We start from the raw sequence: 24,884 nt of genomic DNA, 5'->3' as shown, positions 1-24,884 counted from the left end.
TATGAGGTAACCATCTGTCACACCAGTAAGTGAATACATCTAAGACTACTTTCACACCTGCGTTAGGTGCGGATCCACCTATAATGCAAACGCTTGTATCCGTTCAGAACAGATCTGTTTGCATTACCATGAACAAAAAAAAAAATATTATAATTATTATTTTTTTTGTTCATGATAATGCAAACGGATCCGTTTTGACTTACACTGAAAGTTAATGGGAGGCGGATCCGTTTTCAATTGCACCATATTGTTTCAGTGAAAACGGATCCGTCCCCATTGACTTACATTGTAAGTCATGATGGATCCGTTTGGCTCCGCATCGTCAGGGGGACACCGAAACGCTGCAGGCAGCATTTTGGTGTCCGCCTCCAGAGCGGAACGGAGCCAAACTGATGCATTCTGAACGGATCCTTATCCATTCAGAATGCATTGGGGCCAAACTGATCCGTTTTGGGCTGCTTGTGAGAGCCCTGAAACGGATTTCACAAGTGGACCCAGAAACACCAGTGTGAAAGTAGCCTAAGGCACTTTTTAGTAGTTAATGATTGCATATAATTAGTTAGATTATAATCAAATATCCACATGACAGGTTCCCCTTAAAGAGGCACCACATTTATTAAACATTGTACAACATGTGAGAAATTTGACAGAAATGATGGCAACACGGACTCCCACAAAACTGACTTCATTTGATTCTCATCATGATAAATCTCCACCATAGTGTTTGCCGAAGAAACACATGTTGGATTAAAGACGTTCATCTCTCTCCTGCCTCTGTTATGTGCCTTCACCAGCCTCTGCTCTGGGATATTTTTGTATAGGGAGGGACCTGTCAATCCATCTAAGCCAGATGGGGAGAAATCTTGTTGAGTTCAAGATGCCGTGTTGGAAGCAGGTATGGTACTTGCAGAAACTGGACACAGGTTATAGGTTTACTACGCAACAGTACAGATCCTAAATCACCATAGGAAACCATTCCTCTTCTGCACAGTCTTTTTGAATTGTGCTAAGAGCCACATCTTACTGTTGTGGAAATATATATATATACATAATGTTTACTGACGATAGACTCAATGGCTGGAGGCATTTGTTTGCCTATATAATATATGCTGATTATATGCTGTCAGCTGTCCCATACTGTACTGGTATATGTGCACCATTTATATCAGATACAAGGACTTGTTATTGACATGGAAATCTGCGCAGAACAGAATCTATTCAGGGATTGGCTTGTAGCGATTACAGCGGCATTAAATACTATATTGTTATGTGAATGGGTTGCCTATGTGAATAGGTTGTTAAGTAAACAGCAAGATATTTCTCACGCATTTGGAAGATGTTATTTTTACCCTCTAAGAATAGAACGCAGTATCCACTATACATTAAGACTGGTGCTGCATAAATAGCAAATAAATATGTTCTTATTGTCTCCAGTTGAAGGTTAATAGGCTTAGGCCTCATGCACACAACCGTTCCGTTTTTTTAGGTCCGCAAAAAACGGAAGCCGCCCGTGTGCCTTCCGCAATTTGCAGAACGGAATGGGCGGCCCATTGTAGAAATGCCTATTCTTGTCCGCAAAACGGACAAGAATAGGACATGGAGTGCTGTCCGCATCTTTTGCGGCACCATTGAAGTGAATGGGTCTGCATCCGAGCCACCAAAACGGCGGCTCAGGTGCGGACCCAAACAACGGCCGTGTGCATGAGGCCTTAGTCTAAGACATGTTCTGTAGAAGAGTTCTGTATGTCAGTTTATTATGATCAAGAAATTATTATTCTTTGTCCTAAACACAACAAAACCTGGAATCCTTGTTTTATATGTTTTTGCATATTTTCTATTAGTGTTCCTTTTGTGCTTTTTGGTGGAGATAGAAGACCGATTATATTTGTCTATTGTGTTATCAGAACTATAACATTATGGTCACTAAGTTATCCTCACCTGTCAAGTTGTTGTTTAATACATTGATCAAAATAATTAGTGCCCATCCTCCACCAGAAGGTGATAACCTCTTATAGATGGGACCCTTCTCTATAATGACTCCTCTCCTTGTGGCAACTGGTTTCAAATGAATACGGGAAAAGTAGGCTATAGCTATATACTGCACTAACCAAAAACAGGCTTGGGAAAGATGGGTGGATAGGGAGCATCCAAAACCAAAATGGAGGCAATGACAAACTACAAAAGGAGTGAGCACAATCTATAAAAATAAATTAAATGTGCAGGTGCGTGTCGCTGTGGCTGAAAATACAGAAGCAAATGCAACACACAATGCAATAGCACTGTAAAAAAATTACAATCTATATATTCATTGTTTGCAGCGCTATAGTCACTATATGAGTGAATATGAGGTACTTAGCAAATATGTTTTGATTAAAATCATTTCTGTGCATCCACCATATTACTGCTCGAGCAACTTTTAAAGGGGTTGTCCGGGTTCAGAGCTGAACCCGGACATACCGTTATTTTCACCCCGGCAGCCCCCCTGAGCCTAGCATCGGAGCATCTCATGCTCCGATGCGCTCCAGTGCCCTGCGCTAGATCGCGCAGGGCACGGGCTCTTGTGTTTTCAATAACACACTGCCGGGCGGTAACTTCCGGCCAGCAGTGTGTTCGGTGACGTCACCGGCTCTGAGGGGCGGGCTTTAGCTCTGCCCTAGCCGTTTTACTGGCTAGGGCAGCGCTAAATCCCGCCCATCAGTGCCGGTGACGTCAACGGGGTTCCTGTCAGCCCCATGGAGAGCCCGGTACGTCACCGGAACTCTGAAAAATGCCTTTGCCCTGCGCGATTTAGCGCAGGGCAAAGGAGAGCATCGGAGCATGAACTGCTCCGATGCTCATGTCAGGGGGGCTGCTGGGGTGAAAATGGAGGGCTGTCCAGGTTCAGCTCTGAACCTGGACAACCCCTTTAAGAGGTGCATGGTAGCATACAACAAACCCAGTGATCTCCAATAAGTGGCTCAGGAGTCACATAGGGTTTACTACAGGATCTTTCTGCATTTACAGTTGTGCTCATAAGGTTACATACCCTTGCAGAATTTATCATTTCTTAACTATTGTTCAGAGAATATGAATGATAACACGGAGTTGTGGATGAGGCTCTTTATCTTCTCAGCTGCCCATTCTTCCTGGCAAAAATCCTCCAGTTCCCCTACATTTTTGGGCTGTCTTGCATAGGTAGTTTGAGGTCTCCCCAGAGTGGCTCAATGATATTGAGGTCTGGAGACTGAGATGGCCACTCCAGAACCTTCACTTTATTTAGCTGTAGCCAATGACAGGTCGACTTGGCCTTGTGTTTTGGATCATTGTCATGTTGGAATGTCCAAGTACGTCCCATGCGCCGCTTCCGGGATGATGAATACAAATTTTTATCCAGTATTTGTTGATATGTTACTGCATTCATATTGACATCAATTCTGATCAAATTTTCTGTGCCTTTGTAACTCGCACATCCCCAAAACATCAGTGATCCACCAACATGTTTCACAGTAGGAATGGTTTACCTTTCATCATAGGCTTTGTTGACTCCTCTCCAATGTAGCGTTTATGGTTGTGTCCAAACAGTTCAACTTTAGTCTCATCACTCCAAATGACTTTGTACCAGAAGGTTTGAGGCTTGTCTCTGTGATGTTTGGCATATTGTAAGTGGGATACTTTGTGGCATTTGCGTATTAATGGCTTTCTTCTGGCAACTCGACCTTGCAGCCCATCGTTCTTCAAGTGCCTCCTTATTGTGCATTTTTAAACATCCACACCACATTCTTTCAAAGAGTCCTGTATTTCACCTGAAGTTATTTGTGGGCTTTACCTTCCATCCCAAACATTTTTGAATCCCGGCAATATGAATGCAGTAACGTATCAACGAATAGTGGAGGACAATTTGCATTCATCATCCCGGAAGCTGCGCATGGGACGTACTTGGACATTCCAACATGGCAATGATCCAAAACACAAGACCAAGTCGACCTGTCATTGGCTACAGCAAAATAAAGTGAAGGTTCTGGAGTAGCCGTCTCAGTCTCCAGACCCCAATATCATTGAGCCACGTGCAGTTCATCCAAGACAGCCCAAGAATGTAGGGGAACTGGAGGCTTTTTGCCAGGAAGAACGGGCAGCTTTACCATCTGAGAAGATAAAGAGCTTCATCCTCAACTACCACAAAAGACTTCAAGCTGTCATTGATGTTAAAGGGGGCGATACCTGGTATTAAGAACTGGGGTATGTAAACTTTTGATCAGGGTCATTTGGGTAGTTTGTGTTGTGATTATGATTTAAAAAGAGTAAACACAGTTGTTTGACAATAAATGGCCACCCCTCTGTACCCTTACTGCAGACTGCTAGCCATTCATAACTTCTAGAACAAATAATAAAGGAATGGCACAATATTGAGACATAAGAATAGATGCTCCAGGATTGTTATTACATGGGGAATGCATGAAGCTATTAAAACAGGCCTGTCAGGAGAGGTGAAAAGTCCTATTTAAGGCTTTCAGACACTAATCTTTGGTGAGGCTTTATTCCATGTTTATAAAGGCAGCCCCACTGGCAAGTTCTCAGGGAAACATCTTCATAGATTGTTTTTATTCTCCTTGCTTGCATGGGCTTTGTCCAGGTACCCTGGGTCCCTCCAAACAAAAACTATGCTGTTAGATAAAAGGGACCCAGTCACATGATTTTGCATGTGCCCAGTATATGATAATTACCCCACAACAGTCATATGGGTGGTGCCAGTCAGATGAATAGGCATGAAGTCCAAGCTATATGTCACGTGCCGGAGGCCCAAAGTCAGACCTCCGGGACGTCTTGCAAACAGGACATAAGCAAGATTAAGACCAGGATAAAGAATATATTATTACACATGTAATAAGTAAACATGACAGTAGAGACATACAGGTTAGGTAATAGTGGTAGCACTACCACAAGACCAAGTGCACCGGCAGACCAGAGACAAAACCCAGGAGGGCGAAGGGCCAGTGAGACCTGTTCTTCACAGAGCCTCTGGTGGTGGGGATGAACTGGGCCAAGAGCTCACTGGTCGCACCTCCAGGAAGGTTCCGGTACACCTGGTACCTACCTGCCAAGAAACACAGACAACAGAACTGGAACCCAAGCAAACACAGGACATGGAGCAGACAACAAGATGAACAGGAACCAGCACAGAAGCAGGTGCCTGGACCCCAAGCGTTATGGAAGCATGGCGGTCTCAGGCAGAGCTGCACACGGACTAGAGATCCTCCCTCCGGAGAATGAAGGCAGGACAAGCACAGGAACAGAAGCAGTCAGTCACTGCAGGACAGAGAAGGAACAGACTAGATGAGAAGCAGTTAGCACTGCCAAGCTATCCATGCTAGGCTAGACATGGAGCAGAGTGGATACAGACAGAGAACAGGTACAGAAGAACATGCAAGGAATGGACAAGGATAAGAACATCATCACAGGACAGGTACAGAAGATCAGACAAGGCAACAACAACAAAGCTTTACCAGGCGACACCACAAACAAGGGCAGATGGCAAAAATCCCCTGGGTCAGCAGCAAGGGGCTACACCCAGCAAGGCAGAAGATAGACTGACCTCAAGCCCCACAGCTCACAGACAGATATAGCTGTGATAATGAGGGCACCTGATAAGCCACACCCAGGCCCAGACCAGGGAATGTTAACCCCATCAGAACCAAGATACAGAACATACAATCACAAGTGAATGCAAACTCAGTCCCCGTTCACACTCAAGGCTGCAGCCAGCACACAAGAGAGCCTGCAGCCAGCCTACACGGCAACAGTGACAAGGACTGCACAGAGAAGCAGACTTGGGGAGTGCAAGCCTTCACAGGCAGCAGTTCACACAAAGCACCGCAGCCAGCACGCAGCCCCAAGCAACAGGCATACACAGGTTTTGGCCTGTAGCCAGTACGCATGCTGCCAGCCTACATTCATGCAGTGGAACGTCTATCAAGCCACAGAGGGCGTCATTACAGACCAGAATTTGTGACTATTTATTTAATGGGCACTGCCCAGATGACTGTTGTGGGGCAGTAGGGCTCTTTGTGGTGATTGTCGACAGCCAGAATGTTATCATAAAACTCTATCGAGGGGATTTGGAGATCTGAAACTGAGCTTCAAACCCTATGAAGATATATGATCTGTTGTTAAAGGGTGGACCTTCTAGTCTTTGCCCTTCTTGACAAATCATTCAATGAAAGTGTTTTCCTTGAGAATGATTGCTGCAGCACAATGCACTATTGTCTTTGTCAGGAGTAAAGTGTGAATGATAATTCATTCCCAGGAAGAGGAGATGGAAAAAAGGAGTAGTGATTCATTTAAAATGTGTGGCTGAAATGTCTTGCATCCCATTGTTAACTTGTTACTGTGCCATAGGCACCTGTCTTACGTCTCTGCAGTGCAGGATGCAATTATAGGTATTAATGAGCCTCATCTCCCATTATACTTCCCTGCATATTGTCTTATTCATGAGACATTCAGACAGTATAAAGAAAAGGCCAAGTCTATTTCCTGCTCCTCAATGGACTCTTCACTTAAGAATGAGGTTTGAATATTGCATTTGCTTCTGCAGGGATGAGGAGTGACGTCACAGGCAGTCGATGTGTTGGTAAGAACAGATTGCCGTATATATTATTTGGCAGAGTACAGCTTTGAACCTTAAGGCTGGTGAATATTTTGGCTGATAATCGCTAACAAACATTTGCATGAATCCTCGTTAGCGATCATCTTGTAGTGTAATACTGCCACTGATTGCTCGATGAATGAGTATCGGGCAATTTTTAAGCATGCTTAAAAATCAGCGTTTGCCGGCGGCAGATTGTGCTGACAAACCACTAGACAGCATGGGGGTGAGCAATGGCATAGCGATCGCTCCTCTCCATGCTGTGGGGAGATCACTGCATGTAATAGCAAGCAAGCAATTGCCGGAAAGGGAACGCTTCCCTCCCGACAATCGCTTGCTGATCTGTCTGTCTAATACAGGCTTTACACCGCAGAAATGTAATTCTGGTGTGGCAGATAGTTTTTAGGTTTTAATTTTTAGGTTTTAACTCAGTACCAAAGATTTATAATTTATCTCTCACAAGCTGAGATTTGATACCTGGAGTACACATTAATAGTGTGTTGATGTGTTTCGCATATGCACCATCCCAGCAAGTAATGTGGGAACTGCAAGGGGTTAATCGATCTCTATTCACACAATCGGGCACTCACTTCCACACAGGCTGCTAATTGGGCATAAATCACAAACGCAGTTAATGTCCTCCAGAAACACACTGCCAGAAAAACCCAACCTATACACCCTTCTCTCCAGCAGAGTATTAAGGTCGCAGTTTTTGGGACAAAATTTGTGCTGCAGTTTATGGTGTGGAAAATGGCCTTAACCTATGCCAGCAAGGGAGCTGGCATAGCTTAAAGCATGTTGCATGGCTGCCTGCAGCGCAGAGAGATTAACCGGTGTCTAAATCGTCAGTCTTAATAAATGACCCCCTAAATGTATTAATTTGTTTAGCTTTATTAGCAAAAGTGCTTACAAAAGTAAAAGCAAGAGAGAGAATGCCAATGTTTCCTTTAGAGTAGCAAAGTGAGAAAAAGTCTCAGATAACCGCCAAATGTGAATAACAAAATATGGACAACTCATGTTTTTTATATTTTCAGTCTATAGATCAGGTTTTCAAGGCCATCTATCAGTTTATTCAGCATATGTGTGGTTTATTATTGAACAGTAGGTAATATGGAGGAAGTACCATGAATACTAATTATAACTTTTCCTGTAATTATTCCCATTATTGGTGATGCAGAGATGTTTATTTTGGACAAATAAATATAATTAAAGATGGTACCAACCAGGCTTAGGTGTCAAGTGCTTTGTACTTGCCAAGAGAAAAACCCTCTCAGCTCTAGTTCCTGCAACCCCATGGCCAAGTCTGCAATACAAAGTTATTTGCCAATTAAAAGGGTCTTTACTAAATTAGCAATGACAAATATGCAGCATAGTCATATGCTGTCTGCAGTTACCTTTGTGATGAGTTTCTGGACACCACCATTAAGGACTTGCATGTCTACACCATTTGGGGCAAGAAATTGGTACATCATTTTAAGGCCACGCTTAAAGGTGCTTGTTCAATATTGAGACACAACTCAAGATATGGTCAAAAGGTCAGGATAATAGGGGTCAAGCAAAAGGCCAAAAGCTGAAGAACTCAAGAAGTTCTTCGAAGCACTCCGAGGACATGTAGTCTGTTGCTTAGTATAAGATAAGGTAGTGTTCATGGTAGATAATCCATGTTCTGATCAGACATGAGTAGGTGTCTTGTCTGTGGGGTAGTAGGCTTCGGTACATGTACATTCAAAGGTTATTTGAGCTGTAATAGACAGTGATAAGAAATACTCCGTTGATCTAGCCGCTGTTGTAGCATGTATTATCATGTGTTGGATCTGTGAACTCTGTTTTTGTTTGAGTGAAAATTAGCTCTAAATGAAACAGTCACAAGCAATTATAACCATTTTTAGGCTTCCTCCGAATGTAGGTGTCATTTGCTAGACTGATGGGATGACTGGAATGCGGCTTTCCGTGTACATTTTTTCACACAAACTGTGTTATTTATATGAACTAGGAAGAAGATTTTTTTTAAATGGTACCAGGAGGATCATAGGGTTATGGCAATCTTATGTCTGTCACGCATATTCGAGTCGTAGCTCATAGTTCACGGCAAGGCACAATTTCCTCCACCAAGTCTAAAGGAACGACAAATGTACTGTAAAAGAAATCATTTTGTATTGTCCAACCACAAAAGCACATATGTGGTTGCTGTACAATTCACCTTTATTACAGTGTCTTATTTAGGGGCCTGATTTTAATTATTCTATATTTTTTTGTGCTTATGATGTAATGGTATTAGGAAGCTGTGTTGCTGAGTATACTGTATGACGGTAATGGTGGCTATAACATTTGGTCAATACTACTTGGCCCACAGTTTTTAGAAAACAGACATTTTCAGGTATATAGGTACATATTACATATGACTTTAGTACTGTGTAAAACCCCATTGGCATCGGAAGAGCTGGAATTTTTTCATGTATTTAACAAGGAACTCTACGCTGTTTTTTTATTTTTCCCACTAGGACAAAGTTGAAAATAATTTCTGGTAATTTTTGGGTACCCTATCTGAGGGGGTTCCAAGTAAGTAAAGTTGGTTCCATTAAGTCACAAGACCACACTACTGACTAGTGATTGGACTGGGAGAATCTTCACCACACACCAGCCACATTGAGGGGGTACCATATCCAGAGTGGAAAATAAACCACCAGGTGCCAAAACAGAATAGAGTAGAGTAGAGCTGGTAGCATACAGTGGAAAATTGTCTTTTTAGTACCTGATCTGGGGGGGGTTCAAGCATGCCAAATTGTTGCCATGAGGTCACATGACAATAGAGCAGACTAGTAGTTGGCCCTAGAGATCTTCACTAGACTGTTACCAGCTGCATTGAGGGGGCATCGCATCTGCAGTAGAAAACAAATTACCTGTACCTAAACTGAGTAGTGTAGAGATGGTACCATGCAGTGGAAAAGTGGCTTTAGTTGCTCCACCACATCCTAAATGTATCAGTGAATGTGGAGTCTACTGTAGTGTACTGAAATTATTGCTGCTGTTGGAGTAACTTCAGAAGAGTCCTAGGCTATGGACATAAAGGTGTGCGCATGGTCATCAACAATGTTTACAACTTGCTTATGAGATTTTAGGAGCTTAAACGGCATCTTTCAGCAGATTTGTACCTATGAAATTGGCTGACCTGTTACCCGCTTGGCAGCTGAAGGCATCTTGTTGGTCCCATGTTCATACTGTATGTGCCCACATTACTGAGAAAATTATGTTTTAATATATGCAAATGAGCCTCTCGGAGCATTGGGGCATTGCCATTACACCTAGAGGCTCTGCTCTCTCTGCACTTTGATTGACAGGACCAGGCAGTGAAAACATTATCACGCCTGGCCCTGTCAGTCAAAGTTCAGAAGGCTCGGCAGTTGCAGAGAGAAAAGAGGAATGGGGACGCCTCTGTTGCTCCTAGAGGCTCATTAGCATATAGTAAAACATCATTTTTTTCAGCAGTGTGGGCACATGTGAACATGGGTCCAACACACATGCCTTCAGCTGCCAAGTACACATGTGACAGGTCATCCAGTTCCATAGGTACAAATCTGCTGACAGATGTCTATTAAATGTGTTTAAAGTTATTTGTAGTGTTTGTGGCACAAAACTTCATCATTTTTATTTCCTTGTTCCCCTTGGTGCTGCTGGTGGTGAGCTCTGGACAGAATCTGTCTCCTTCTCCCTCTGGCAGCTGACACTATGTTCTCTTCTTCCTATGCTGAAGGAGTCCTCCCAGAAGGCTAATGTTATTGGTTGCTGTGCATATACTTGGCTGTGGGGAGAGAGACTGAGCATATGTGACCAGCAGCACTCAGATCAGTAGATGGACACTTCTATGCACTTTGACCACCAGGTGGCAGCATTTTATATAAGTAAATGTTACAGTTCTTCACTAAATCATTTAACAGCTAAATGGCAAACATTTTTCATATTGGTGACAATCTATATTATGAACATTGTATTCAATGATTGGACAACCCCTGTGTGCAGGTGAGTTCTATGGTTCTGGTGTGAGTAGGAGAGATAATTTCTAAGCTCATCAATGACATTAACCTTGTTAGCAGAACACTGATATTGTTTTCCATGGATTGCCAAAAGGAACGCCTGGTTTATAGAGGTGTACGCTTCTTAATAAATCAGGAGGACCTAACTTCAGTGGGTTTTTTAGTAAAATGGAGTAAGAATAATGGTGTAGGGAGTGTTTTTAGCGGTCAACTAAACTGTATGGACATCAGTGGGGAACGTCACTAAAGTACCTAGGATAGTATGAACTCTAAATTTTCCCTGAGGAACCATGACACCACCTCCAGCATATTTTTTACATACAGTGAGATGGATCCATGGCTACTGTGTTGTCTTTTCCCATAGTGCAGGTATTCACTGGAGTTTTCTTTCATGTTTTACCTACCTTTCTCTGTTGACTGTGTGTGATCAGCCGTGACAATTATTCCATGATATTGTCGGATTTGGTCTTTATGTCATCTGGCCCTGCCATGTCATTGCTGATTATATATTTGTCAGTCTGTCTGTGAAGGTTCTCATTCATCCAGGTCATGGTATATCAGTAGTAATGAGTCAGAGCAACAGGACTTAAAAACGTTTTGGTAGCCATCAAACTGGCTTTCTCTGGCATTAATCTTTGTCTATTTTATAAATAATTTATTTTACTTCCAGCAGATAGCATGGTTGATAGTGTGGGTGTTTTCAACCATTTCTTAAGAATTTTAACCTACTTTTCACAGGCCTTATACAAGCCTTTACTGAAACAGATTGTAGAAGAAATATTTCATCCTGATCATATCGAACCTACAGATATTGAGCATATGTCTTCAGGACTCACTGATCTCCTCAAGACAGGATTCAGCATGTTTATGAAGGTTGGTGTGATTAAGTACCTAATTTATCAAAAACATTGCTTTGAGTATGTTGTAATATTTCTGTGTAGTCACTGCGATTAAAGCATGCAGTACCTCCAGTGACCCAGCTATAAACTTCTTAGGCACCCCCTCATAGCACCACTGCTTATCACATGAAGGAGCCGCAGCTTGTGGTCCAGCCTCGGTCCTTCTACTTGCACAGCATCTACTTAGTAGCTGCATTACGATGTATTGTAAATTCATCCCATTCACTTTAATGGGATGAAGCTGCAGTACCCTTAACTACTTTCATTTCATATAGGGCAGAGAAGGAGAAGATATGACTTACTGGAGTTCTCTACTTCCACCTGACTGATATCACCTACATTCTTTGTATACAAGACTGCAGCAGTGATATTAGGCTATAGGGCACATGACTGCTACTGCCTGTCACTGGCCTCAGCAGTCTTGTGCCATACACTGATGAGACCAGTCATAGGCTGTAGTGGTCACTTTCCATGTACCTGTCACTGCTGCAGTCTTGTGTATGGGAGGAGAATGGGAGGTACATTGCAGGAGGAAAGGGTGAGCATAGGATAATTTTTTGTTTTATATAATGTACTGGAATCAGGCTAAGTTTTAAATATATAAGGGAACCCTTTAATCAAGTCCTGTGATTACAGCAGCCTCAGCACTGATTTAAGCAGCATGTGGGGGTGTAATAACTGGAGAAAGGTGAAGCGTGGCAAATCTAATTCACGGTAGCAAGACTATAGAAACCGTGGCCAATGCTCGGCGGCAGCTCCACCATAGAGAATTATAGAGAATGATAACTTTCTGATTAAAGGGAAACATCCACATGAGAATCTAAGAGCACTGTGACGTTTTCATTTTCCCCAGAGGTATGCTTTAAGTGGAGATATTACACTGCAAATAACTCACATGCACACATGGCCATCTTTTCTTTCTAAATGATAGCTATGTAAATAAACTACAACTACATCAGCTTATGGCTCACCATAGAAGAGCCAAAACCTCTGGTCAAGATTCAGCCATGTACTTACATCTAAAAGGAACAGGTCACACCTTTGAAGACAGTCAAGTACGTGTTTTGGATAAGGAGGCCGATTGGTACAAACGAGGCGTGAAGGAGGCCATCTACGTAAAAATGGAGAAGCCAAGCTTGAATAGAGGTGGTGGTGGGGGGGGGGGGTTAGACATCTATTGTCTGCCACATACAATGCTGTCTTGACACCTTTTTCTGGGTGTCTTTATCACCTACTGAGAAAGCTTGTTGGGAGAACGAGTGAAACGTTTTTAAGAAATCTACAGTACGTCCAGTTGCCCTGATTTATTCTTTACAGATATATGTAAAGAAAGGGAGATAGCATAAAGGGGTGTAGACTAACACATTTACTGGCATTGGAATTGTACACTCCTCAATAAATTGTGGAATTATAGAAATTGCAGGATTGATAGACATGTTAATGATATGCAAATGATAAAAAATGGAAACAAAATATTCAGAATATCTCGATTTATTCAGTACCAAGCATAAGAAATACACACACTTACACGTCTTGGCATGCTATCAATGAGGTTATTAATAGTTGTCTGAGGAGTGTTCTGCCACGCTGAATGCACTTGGGCATGTAAATCATCAAGATCCGCTGGTAGCATCTCCTTTTGCAATTGACGTCCCAGATCTGTTCAGTGGGTCCAAAGTCTCTGTTCAAAGTCCAGAGATGCTACAGGCCATGGTAGCACATTTAGCCCATGCAGGCTGCTCATAGTCGCATGAGCAAAATTTGGCCCGGCCTTGTCCTGCTGAAAAACATTTCCTGGGACACTTTGGAGAAATGGCTGTACCACTGGTTCCATGACCAAATCATCGCATGCCAAGCTGTTAGTGTACCTGAAAAATTGAGGGTTATGACTATGGTAGATTATGCCGTCCCACACCATACTCCCGGGAGTAGGATAGATGTGACATTCCCTTGTGAAGGCCTTTTTATGGCATTGCCCATATGGTGTCCAAACCAATCTCCGGCTATCATTACATCCAAGATAAAAGTAGGATTCATCACTTAAGGACAGACCTCTATTGCATCTTACTGTGAACCCTGATAGCCTTTGAGAGTGGTGGCGTTAGGTCAATGGACCACCTGTAGCTGGATGTCTGGCTTGTAGTCCATTGTTGTGCAAACACCTACTTATGGTTTGTGGTGCTAGACACTGGTTTGGGATGTGACATCCAATTTCACTTGCAGTACAGAATGGAACACTACGTGTCATTCTTATATTCAGACGATCTGTCTTTGGGGTGGTTCTCCTCTGTGCACCTCTCCCTGTCATTCTAGTTCGTCGTCATTCACCCAAACACCCAGACACAACGCAGAACCTCTCTGCCTAGGCTGTTGGCAAAGGAGACATCCTAAGGGCCGCCACTGCAGCAGATACCCCAAGCCAGGGGTGTAGCTATAGTGGTAGTAGGGAAAGTAGCTGCTACTTGCCCAAACTCAGAAGGGTCCCATCTGAGAGGAAGACTACAAGATTTTATTGTCAAGGACCCCTCAACATTATTATATATCTACATTATATACAGTGACATGACATACAGTATATACGTGTAGAAAATGCACAGAGTGGCTGCCAGGCCTGGTCTGAAAGAGAGATCTTGATTAGCTGTAGGAGTGGGGGTTGCAATGAAGTTGGGGGAAGTGGGGGGGCCAGTCAGTTCTAGTTGTGCCACTTAGGTTCCTAGCTTGTTTAGTTTCCTGTTTGAGCGAAGGTGTTCTGTTGGTTCTTGTCATTCTGTGTATCAGACTTTGGACTACGTATTATGGACTTTGCCTGATTGCCATCTGCCCTGACCCTTATCTACATTTATTGACTTTGCCCTAACTTCTGACTTCGTACCCTGACTACGCCTCCATCTAATCAGCCTCTGGCCTCCCAGCATCCACTGGGTGTATTGTCACCTGGAGGTCAGTCCAGTGGGTTCACACTCTGGTCCCGATTCCCTCATGTTCCAATTCCCCTCTGAGGTAGCACCTGGTAACCCCTTGGGAAAGTCTCACCTCACCATCAGAGGTATCATGTGAAAAACGAGGGGTGTGCTCAGACATCGTCCTCAGAGGGAGTTGGTCACGTGGGGCAGCGGGTTCTCACCCACTGGTCATAACACATTTCATCATGAAATGCAATGCACTCTACAGGCTGCATGTTATAGAACAGGAGGAGCTGAGCAAATTAATATATAGTATATAGTTTTGCAGGAAAATGTTTTGTATAATTTGAATTTTATTCATTTAAGTCCCTGATAATTCTGAGCTAAGGGGTCATGTGGGCAGGTCTGATTGGGGACCGACAGCTATCTGTGTATGCACACTTACAAAGTGAAGGTTGTCACTCAATAGGACTTCCCATATGACTCCTTAGCTCAGAATGAGCAGAGATTTAGATGAATAAGGCTTGTTTCATATTAGCGGCAGAGAACCGGTATGCATATCTGCATATTTGCCGGAATGTGGCCGGATCTCCGCCGGTCCCCATTAAAGTTAGTGGGGCAATGCTGGAGTGCAAAGACATCTGCCAGGCTGTTCCCTGCCGGATGTATAGGGCTAGTGTGCAACTAGGCTTAGTTACAAGTTTTACTAAATCTTTTCCTATACATCTATCTATCACCCTGCTCAGCTCCTCCTGCTCTATAACATGTTGCCTGTAGCTTACATTGCATTGTCATGGTGACAAGTTCCTTTTTTAATGGGCTGTTACCAGGGGCATAACTACCATAGCGGCTAACCATGCGACTGCTATGGGGCCCAGGGAAAGAGGGGGCCCAGTCGTAGTTGGGATTATCTCCTCCTCTACTGGGGGTTGAAAACCCTTCTATCCTGTGTGGGGGGCCTGGTTTCATCCTTGCTATGGGGCCCGTACTACTTTATATACACCACTGGCTGTTACCATTAGATCACTGTATATGGTGTCAGCAGGAACTTATAGGTAATGTGTTCTCTACTTACCTCTGCTGCCATGCATTTAAAACTAAAATAGGGTTTTTGTTCTGAGCATTGTCATAGGTTACACCATGAACACATATTTCTAACTGTGTTGTACAGGCTTGTTATCTATCACACCAGTCCCTGTTCCCATTGTGCTCACAATATTTGAAAAAAATAGGACAAATTAGAAAATTTAGAAAAACTGTAGTTTTTCCCCCTCTGTTTCTGACATTTTGCCATTAATGAGGTCCACAAAATGAATTGTTATCTACTCCAATTTAAACGGGTTGTCCTAGATCAGTGGTGGCGAACCCATGGCACAGGTGCCAGAGGCGGCACTCAGAGCCCTCTCTGTGGGCACCCGCACCCTGGATAAAGTCTATGGTGTACCAATATGCCTCAGACTTTTCCTGCCATTCATCAGCACAGGCAGTTCGTTTAATGTAGGCAGGATATTATAGCTAAATGATAAAGTACATGGAGGATATACTAAATTGGACTGTAGTATTCAGGTTACATTGCCGTGTTGGCACTTTGCGATAAAGTGGGTTTTGGGATGCAGATTGGGCACTTGGTCTGTAAAAGGTTTACCATCACTGTCCTAGATCATAAAAAAATTGCAGAAAAAGCAGTTCAAGGTATAAAATAACAAAAGACATTGTTGAATTACTTTGTAACTAATCACATTCTATTGTTTGGAGCAGGCGCTGTCACGAGGGTGTCAAGAGCCACGTCTGACTCCGTTATACCCGGGGTCAGGAAGTCGCAGCGGGTGGCTGCGCGCTCTATGTCTAAAGATCACGTTGTTTCTTAGTGATTGTTTTCTGTGTTTGCCTTGCAATCCTTTTTGTCTCACTCAGGGATCCGTAGCTTCTCCTCCTCAGCTGTTTCTTGTCTGCCACTCCCAACCTCCTTATATTCTCCTCTCACACTTCTCAATTTGTGTTGCCAGCGGTTATTGTTTTTGGTGTTAAGACGGAGTCTATTTCTTTTTTTCTAGACAGTGGAGCAGGGGTAAATTTGATAGATGCCCATTTTGCCCACACTATGGGTTTGTCTCTCTGTACGCTGCAGAGACCTATTCCCATATTCGCTATTGATTCTGCTCCTCTGTCTCAGAGAAACCTCACTCACATTGTCCATAACGTACACCTTCGGGTAGGGGACCACCATAATGAGTGTCTTTCATGTTACGTTCTGGAGGGCCTTCCCTCTCCTGTGGTATTGGGTCTTCCCTGGTTGGTAGCGCACAATCCAGTGGTGGATTGGCAGGCCAGGGAGATATTGGAGTGGAGTGAGCATTGCAGAGAGAATTGCTTAAATAACAATTGCTTAATCGCCTCCATAGCTTCCCTACCTACATTTATTTCGGACTTTGAGGACGTTTTTTCTGAAAAGGGTTGTCAGAAGCTACCACCTCATCGTCCTTATGATTGCCCGGTTAACCTGATTCCCGGTGCAAAATTACCCAAGTCCAGGTTGTATAATCTTTCGGGTCCCGAGAGACAAGCCATGAAAGATTATATCTCCGAGAGTCTGGCTAAGGGACACATCAGACCCTCTTCTTCACCCGTGGCTGCAGGGTTTTTCTTTGTTAAAAAGAAAGATGGGGGCCTGCGTCCTTGCCTAGATTTCCGTGAGCTAAACCGGATAACCATCCGAGACCCATACCCTCTTCCTCTCATTCCTGACCTTTTTAATCAGATTGCGGGTGCTAGGTGGTTCTCCAAACTTGATCTTAGGGGGGCCTACAATCTGATTCGTATCAAGGAAGGGGATGAGTGGAAGACAGCTTTTAACACCCCTGAGGGGCATTATGAAAATTTAGTCATGCCTTTCGGTCTGACCAATGCCCCTGCTGTCTTCCAACATTTCGTTAATGATATTTTTAGTCATCTCATCGGCAGGTTTGTAGTCATATACCTAGATGATATCTTAATTTATTCGACTGATCTGAAAACACATGAAGTACATGTCAGGCAAGTACTGCAGGTCCTACGGACGAATAAATTATATGCGAAAATTGACAAATGTGTCTTCGCCGTTCAGGAAATACAGTTCCTGGGATATCTATTATCTGCTTCAGATTTCCGTATGGATCCTAGGAAGGTCCAGGCAATTTTAGATTGGGATCTTCCTGAGAACCTTAAAGCTCTACAACGGTTTTTGGGTTTCGCAAATTTCTATAGAAAGTTCATTAAAAATTATTCAGTGATTGTTAAACCCCTTACTGACATGACTAGGAAGGGGACTGATTTTTCTAAATGGTCTGACGCCGCTAAAATTGCATTTTCCTCTCTAAAAGAGAGATTTACCTCGGCACCTGTTCTAATTCAACCTGATGTCTCCCAGCCTTTTATTGTTGAAGTAGATGCGTCAGAGGTGGGAGTGGGGGCTGTATTGTCTCAGGGTCCGTCTCCTGGCAAATGGCGTCCTTGCGCTTTCTTTTCCAAAAAGTTATCTACAGCAGAAAAGAACTATGATATTGGAAATAGGGAACTGTTGGCAATTAAACTGGCGTTTGAAGAGTGGCGTCACTTCTTAGAGGGAGCAATCCACCCCGTCACGGTGATTACGGATCACAAAAACCTGCTGTACACTCTGTTCTAGAGGGAAAGGTGTTAGAGGCCCAGGGAGACGCCCCGGCCTCTTGCCCCTCAGAGAAATTGTTTGGACCGTTAAACCTGCGTCTTGAATTATTAAAGGAACATCATAATTCGGCACTTGCTGGGCACCCGGGTAGTAAAGCAACCTTGGAGCTATTGTCTCGTCGTTTTTGGTGGCCAAGGTTGCGTCAGGATGTAATGGATTTCGTGTCTACTTGTTCTACTTGTGCACGCGCGAAAGTCTCTCATACACGTCCAGCAGGGTCTTTATTGCCACTTTTCATCCCCAATAGGCCATGGACACATCTGTCAATGGATTTCATCACTGACTTACCGTTGTCTGCGGGTAAAACAGTTATCTTGGTAGTAGTAGACAGGTTTAGCAAAATGGTACACTTTATTGCGCTACCCGCACTTCCTAATGCTAAGACTCTTGCTCAGGTGTTTATCAGTGAAATCGTGAAGCTTCACGGGGTCCCTTCCGATGTGGTTTCGGTTTGGGGAACCCAGTTTATTTCTAAGTTTTGGAAAGTTTTTTGTTCCCGTTTGGGGGTACACTTGTCCTTTTCCTCAGCTTTCCATCCTCAGTCGAATGGACAGACTGAGCGTACCAACCAAAACCTAGAAACATATTTAAGGTGTTTTGTGTCTGAAAACCAAGAGGTGTGGTCATCATATTTACCGTTAGCCGAGTTTGCCATAAATAATCGCTGTCAGGAATCCACTGGCAAGTCACCATTTCTTGTGCATACGGTTTTCATCCCCAATTTTGTACTTTCAAAGAGGGGGGGTCTTCTGGGGTTCCCGAAGAGGAACGGTTTTCTTCATCTCTTTCATCGGTATGGCAGAAGGTGCAAGCTAACTTGAAAAATATGAGTGGTAAATATAAATGCATGGCCGATAAGAAACGGTCGCCAGGTCCGGACCTAGGAGTGAATGACTATGTGTGGTTGTCTACTAGGAATATTAAGTTGAAGGTTCCCTCTTGGAAACTGGGCCCTGGGTTCATTGGTCCTTATAAAATAGTAGCCGTCATTAACCCTGTGGCTTTTCGCCTGGAGCTACCTCAGACTTTTAAGATCCATAACGTCTTCCATAAGTCGTTACTCAAGAAGTATGTTCCACCTCTAGAACCATCACCGCTGCCACCTCCTCCTGTTATTGTGGATGGTAATCTGGAGTTTCAAATATCCAGAATTGTTGATTCTCGTCGGGTCCGCCGCTCTCTTCAGTATCTGGTGCATTGGAGGGGTTACGGTCCCGAGGAAAGAATGTGGGTTCCAGCGTCAGAGGTAAACGCCAACAGGTTAATTCAGGCTTTCCATGCCTCTCATCCTGAGAGACCTGGTCCTGAGTGTCCGGAGGCCCCTCGTGAAAGGGGGGGTACTGTCACGAGGGTGTCAAGAGCCACGTCTGACTCCGTTATACCCGGGGTCAGGAAGTCGCAGCGGGTGGCTGCGCGCTCTATGTCTAAAGATCACGTTGTTTCTTAGTGATTGTTTTCTGTGTTTGCCTTGCAATCCTTTTTGTCTCACTCAGGGATCCGTAGCTTCTCCTCCTCAGCTGTTTCTTGTCTGCCACTCCCAACCTCCTTATATTCTCCTCTCACACTTCTCTAGTTGCCAGTTATAGAGCTTCCTGCCTGGACTTCTATACTGACCCACTGGAACTGTGAATCCTGGTTGTTGTTCCAGAGTGCTACCCTCCGGATCCCTGTTGGGCTTTTTGTTGTCTCCTGTTGTCGCCCACCTGGGATTATATGTTTAGTCTGTATTGTCTGTCCTCCCCTTGGTGTTTTCCTTTAGAGCTAGTGGTGCGGACTAGTGTTCCCACCGCCCTGTTCACTATCTAGGGCTCATCTTAGGGAAAGCCAGGGTTTTAGGCACGTGATCGGCGTACGGGTGAGGAACCCGTCTAGGGACGTCAGGGCAGCCAGGTGCCAGCCGCAAGGTGAGTCAGGGGTCACCACCTTCCCTCTCACTTGGGCAGGGCCTTCCTCTTTCCCTCCCTCTGTGTCACGTATGTGATAGTCACGCCGATCGTGATAGGCGCATTCCATGCGGATCGTGCCATCTGTGAGTCACATTCAGCCTATCGGGGGTTAATCGGGTTAAAACAAAAACAAAAATACATACTCGCCTCAACCATTTGATCACGGAGAGGCCATTGCGGTCATCTTGGTTGAGGAAAACACGTCAATTCTCGCACACACTGATGTGAGGACATCACACATCAGCGTGCACAAGTATTGCCGTGTTTTCTTCAATCAAGATGGCTGAGGCGGCCTCTCTGTGATCAAATGGATGAGGTGAGTATGTTTGTTTGTTTTTTACTGCCATTTCAGGGGAAATTGATTTGTTACCACGAAATGCCAGGAAATTCTGATTTGTGGTAAATCAAATTGTTCCTGAAATTCAGATCGAATTCCCCTTAATTAACTTTGATTCTCTCAACACTACTTATGATCTCAGACAACCCCTTTAAATAATAAGTATGCTGTATGTGATCTGAAAATAAAAATTAAAAATAAATAATAAAATACAAAAAAAAACATCATTAAGCATTCTAAAAGATGAAATTTTGCTCTTGCATACCAGTCATGATAGGGTTAAGACCAGATTTTAGAACTCCAAAATCAATTCATAGCTCATGTCGTATATTTTCTCATTGCACGTTTGGTTGTGACGGTGTCCAGAATCTTCTCCCGTCCCTGTGTCACGCGTGTGAGTAGCTGACTCGCGAGCACATGTCGCTGCATGTGTTACAGCGCTGTAGAAGAGGCTGAGAATAACCATTGCTAATCACATTCCCAGAGATGGAGAAGGCGCAGTGTTGTGACAGACGCAGCAGCTGAGGAAGTGCTTAGTGAACTATTATCAAGGTTTATCAGACGTAGGAGGATAGTATGTGTTCATTCTGACTCCATCTAGATACGAGCGTCTTGCTTTTGTACACGTGGTAACTGCTCATTTCGCCTTGCAGACTCACGTGGCCGAGTCTGTGTGCTTCAGTCTAAAAGAGTGATCTTGGCAAGGAAATATTACAGTCTTTATTCCGATTAAATTAGACTTAAAAAATGAGACACATTGTTGGTGTCCCTGTTAGGATTGCTCATTATATGCCTTCAATAAAGACAGACAGCACAATGAACATAGGGGGTCATTTATAAACAAATATACGCCAATTTTGTGGCACGTACCTGGCACAGATTCTGTCGCACGCCATAGTGCGGCAGAATCTGCGACTTCTTCCCCTCTCCCTCCAGGCCTAAAAAAGGGGGGCGTGATGTGAGCGGAAGGGGATGGGCCGGTTTAGGCACTGGATGCGCCAAAGTTATGTAGAGGCCAGTGGTCTGGAAATTTTCTGTTCTTTGTGGTTCTGGCCTCAGAAACTCGTCGCAATCAGCATTGATGACCTCAGTCCTACACAGTGCGCTCAGGTTCACATGAGTGGGGTCTTCTTAGGATAAGGTGACATAACTTGAACCACTCCTTGGGTTAACTGGTTGACTCATTAGTAGGGATGAGCGAACTCGAACTGTATAGTTCGGGTTCGTACCGAATTTTGGGGTGTCCGTGACACGGACCCGAACCCGGACATTTTCGTAAAAGTCCGGGTTCGGGTTCGGTGTTCGTCGCTTTCTTGGCGCTTTTGTGACGCTTTCTTGGCGCTTTTTGAAAGGCTGCAAAGCAGCCAATCAACAAGCGTCATACTACTTGCCCCAAGAGGCCATCACAGCCATGCCTACTATTGGCATGGCTGTGATTGGCCAGAGCACCATGTGACCCAGCCTCTATTTAAGCTGGAGTCACATAGCGCCGCCCGTCACTCTGCTCTGATTAGCGTAGGGAGAGGTTGCGGCTGCGACAGTAGGGCGAGATTAGGCAGATTAACTCCTCCAAAGGACTTGATTAACTGATCGATCTGCAGCTGTGGATCATTGAGCTGCTGATCCTCAATTGCTCACTGTTTTTAGGCTGCACAGACCGTTTGTCAGTCTCATTTTTCTGGGGTGATCGGCGGCCATTTTGTGTCTTGTGGTGCGCCAGCACAAGCTGCGACCAAGTGCATTTAACCCTCAATGGTGTGGTTGTTTTTTGGCTAAAGCCTACATCAGGGTGAAGCTGTCACACCAAGTGCATTTAACCAGCAATAGTCTGTTCATTTTTTGGCCATATACAAAATCAGGGGCAAGCTGCGCCTGTCACCAAGTGCATTTAACCCTCAATGGTGTGGTTGTTTTTTGGCTAAAGCCTACATCAGGGTGAAGCTGTGACACCAAGTGCATTTAACCAGCAATAGTCTGTTCATTTTTTGGCCATATACAAAATCAGGGGCAAGCTGCGCCTGTCACCAAGTGCATTTAACCCTCAATGGTGTGGTTGTTTTTTGGCTAAAGCCTACATCAGGGTGAAGCTGTCACACCAAGTGCATTTAACCAGCAATAGTCTGTTCATTTTTTGGCCATATACAAAATCAGGGGCAAGCTGCGCCTGTCACCAAGTGCATTTAACCCTCAATGGTGTGGTTGTTTTTTGGCTAAAGCCTACATCAGGGTGAAGCTGTCACACCAAGTGCATTTAACCAGCAATAGTCTGTTTATTTTTTGGCCATATCCCAGTCTAATTCTGTCACTAAATCCATACCGGTCACCCAGCGCCTAAATACTAGGCCTCAAATTTATATCCAGCTAAATCTGTCCCTAGTGCTGTAGCTGGGCGAGTTATTTAGTGTCCGTTCAAGCACATTTCTTGTTCTGGGTTGAAATACAATTCCCAATTTAGCAATTTCATAATTTAGTGGTTCCTGCTATATCAGAGCTATTTGAAATCTATCCCAAAAAGGGTATATAATATTGAAGGTGCACATTGGGTCATTCAGAATAACTTCACACACACCCGCTACTGTGTATTTCCAAGTCTAATTCTGTCACTAAACCCATACCTGTCACCCAGCGCCTAAATACTAGGCCTCAAATTTAAATCCCTCTAAATCTCTCGTTACCGCTGTACTGTTGTTGCTGGGCAAGATATTTAGTGTCCGTCAAAGCACATTTTTTGTTCTGGGTTGAAGTACAATTCCCAATTTAGCAATTTCATAATTTAGTGGTTCCTGCTATATCAGAGCTATTTGGAATCTATCCCTAAAAGGGTATATAATATTGAAGGTGCACATTGGGTCATTCAGAATAACTTCACACACACCCGCTACTGTGTATTTCCAAGTCTAATTCTGTCACTAAACCCATACCTGTCACCCAGCGCCTAAATACTAGGCCTCAAATTTAAATCCCTCTAAATCTCTCGTTACCGCTGTACTGTTGTTGCTGGGCAAGATATTTAGTGTCCGTCAAAGCACATTTTTTGTTCTGGGTTGAAGTACAATTCCCAATTTAGCAATTTCATAATTTAGTGGTTTCTGCTATATCAGAGCTATTTGAAATCTATCCCTAAAAGGGTATATAATATTGAAGGTGCACATTGGGTCATTCAGAATAACTTCACACACACGCTTCTGTGCATTTCCAAGTCTAATTCTGTCACTAAATCCATACCGGTGACCCAGCGCCTAAATACTAGGCCTCAAATTTAAATCCCTCTAAATCTCTCGTTACCCACCGCTGTACTGTTGTTGCTGGGCAAGATATTTAGTGTCCGTCAAAGCACATTTTTTGTTCTGGGTTGAAGTACAATTCCCAATTTAGCAATTTCATAATTTAGTGGTTTCTGCTATATCAGAGCTATTTGAAATCTATCCCTAAAAGGGTATATAATATTGAAGGTGCACATAGGGTCATTCAGAATAACTTCACACACACCCGCTACTGTGTATTTCCAAGTCTAATTCTGTCACTAAACCCATACCTGTCACCCAGCGCCTAAATACTAGGCCTCAAATTTAAATCCCTCTAAATCTCTCGTTACCGCTGTACTGTTGTTGCTGGGCAAGATATTTAGTGTCCGTCAAAGCACATTTTTTGTTCTGGGTTGAAGTACAATTCCCAATTTAGCAATTTCATAATTTAGTGGTTTCTGCTATATCAGAGCTATTTGAAATCTATCCCTAAAAGGGTATATAATATTGAAGGTGCACATAGGGTCATTCAGAATAACTTCACACACACGCTTCTGTGCATTTCCAAGTCTAATTCTGTCACTAAATCCATACCGGTGACCCAGCGCCTAAATACTAGGCCTCAAATTTAAATCCCTCTAAATCTCTCGTTACCCACCGCTGTACTGTTGTTGCTGGGCAAGATATTTAGTGTCCGTCAAAGCACATTTTTTGTTCTGGGTTGAAGTACAATTCCCAATTTAGCAATTTCATAATTTAGTGGTTTCTGCTATATCAGAGCTATTTGAAATCTATCCCTAAAAGGGTATATAATATTGAAGGTGCACATAGGGTCATTCAGAATAACTTCACACACACGCTTCTGTGCATTTCCAAGTCTAATTCTGTCACTAAATCCATACCGGTGACCCAGCGCCTAAATACTAGGCCTCAAATTTATATCCCGCTAAATCTCTCGTTACCGCTGTACTGTTGTTGCTGGGCAAGATATTTAGTGTCCGTCAAAGCACATTTTTTGTTCTGGGTTGAAGTACAATTCCCAATTTAGCAATTTCATAATTTAGTGGTTCCTGCTATATCAGAGCTATTTGAAATCTATCCCAAAAAGGGTATATAATATTGAAGGTGCACATTGGGTCATTCAGAATAACTTCACACACACCCGCTACTGTGTATTTCCAAGTCTAATTCTGTCACT

General features: G+C 43.6%; 1 protein-coding gene across 1 annotated transcript in view; it reads left to right on the top strand.

Moving 5' to 3' along the window:
• LOC122941666 (sec1 family domain-containing protein 2-like) overlaps window positions 1-24,884 on the top strand; it is a 554,683-nt gene that overhangs the window by 476,985 nt on the left and 52,814 nt on the right. Inside the window, exon 7 of the mRNA XM_044299083.1 lies at window positions 11,389-11,523. Coding sequence (XP_044155018.1) covers window positions 11,389-11,523 — 135 coding nt within the window. The remainder of the gene's footprint in view (window positions 1-11,388; window positions 11,524-24,884) is intronic.

This window comes from Bufo gargarizans, chromosome 1, assembly GCF_014858855.1.
Source record: "Bufo gargarizans isolate SCDJY-AF-19 chromosome 1, ASM1485885v1, whole genome shotgun sequence".
NCBI lineage: Eukaryota > Metazoa > Chordata > Amphibia > Anura > Bufonidae > Bufo > Bufo gargarizans.
This window is presented reverse-complemented; position numbering and strand designations above follow the sequence as displayed.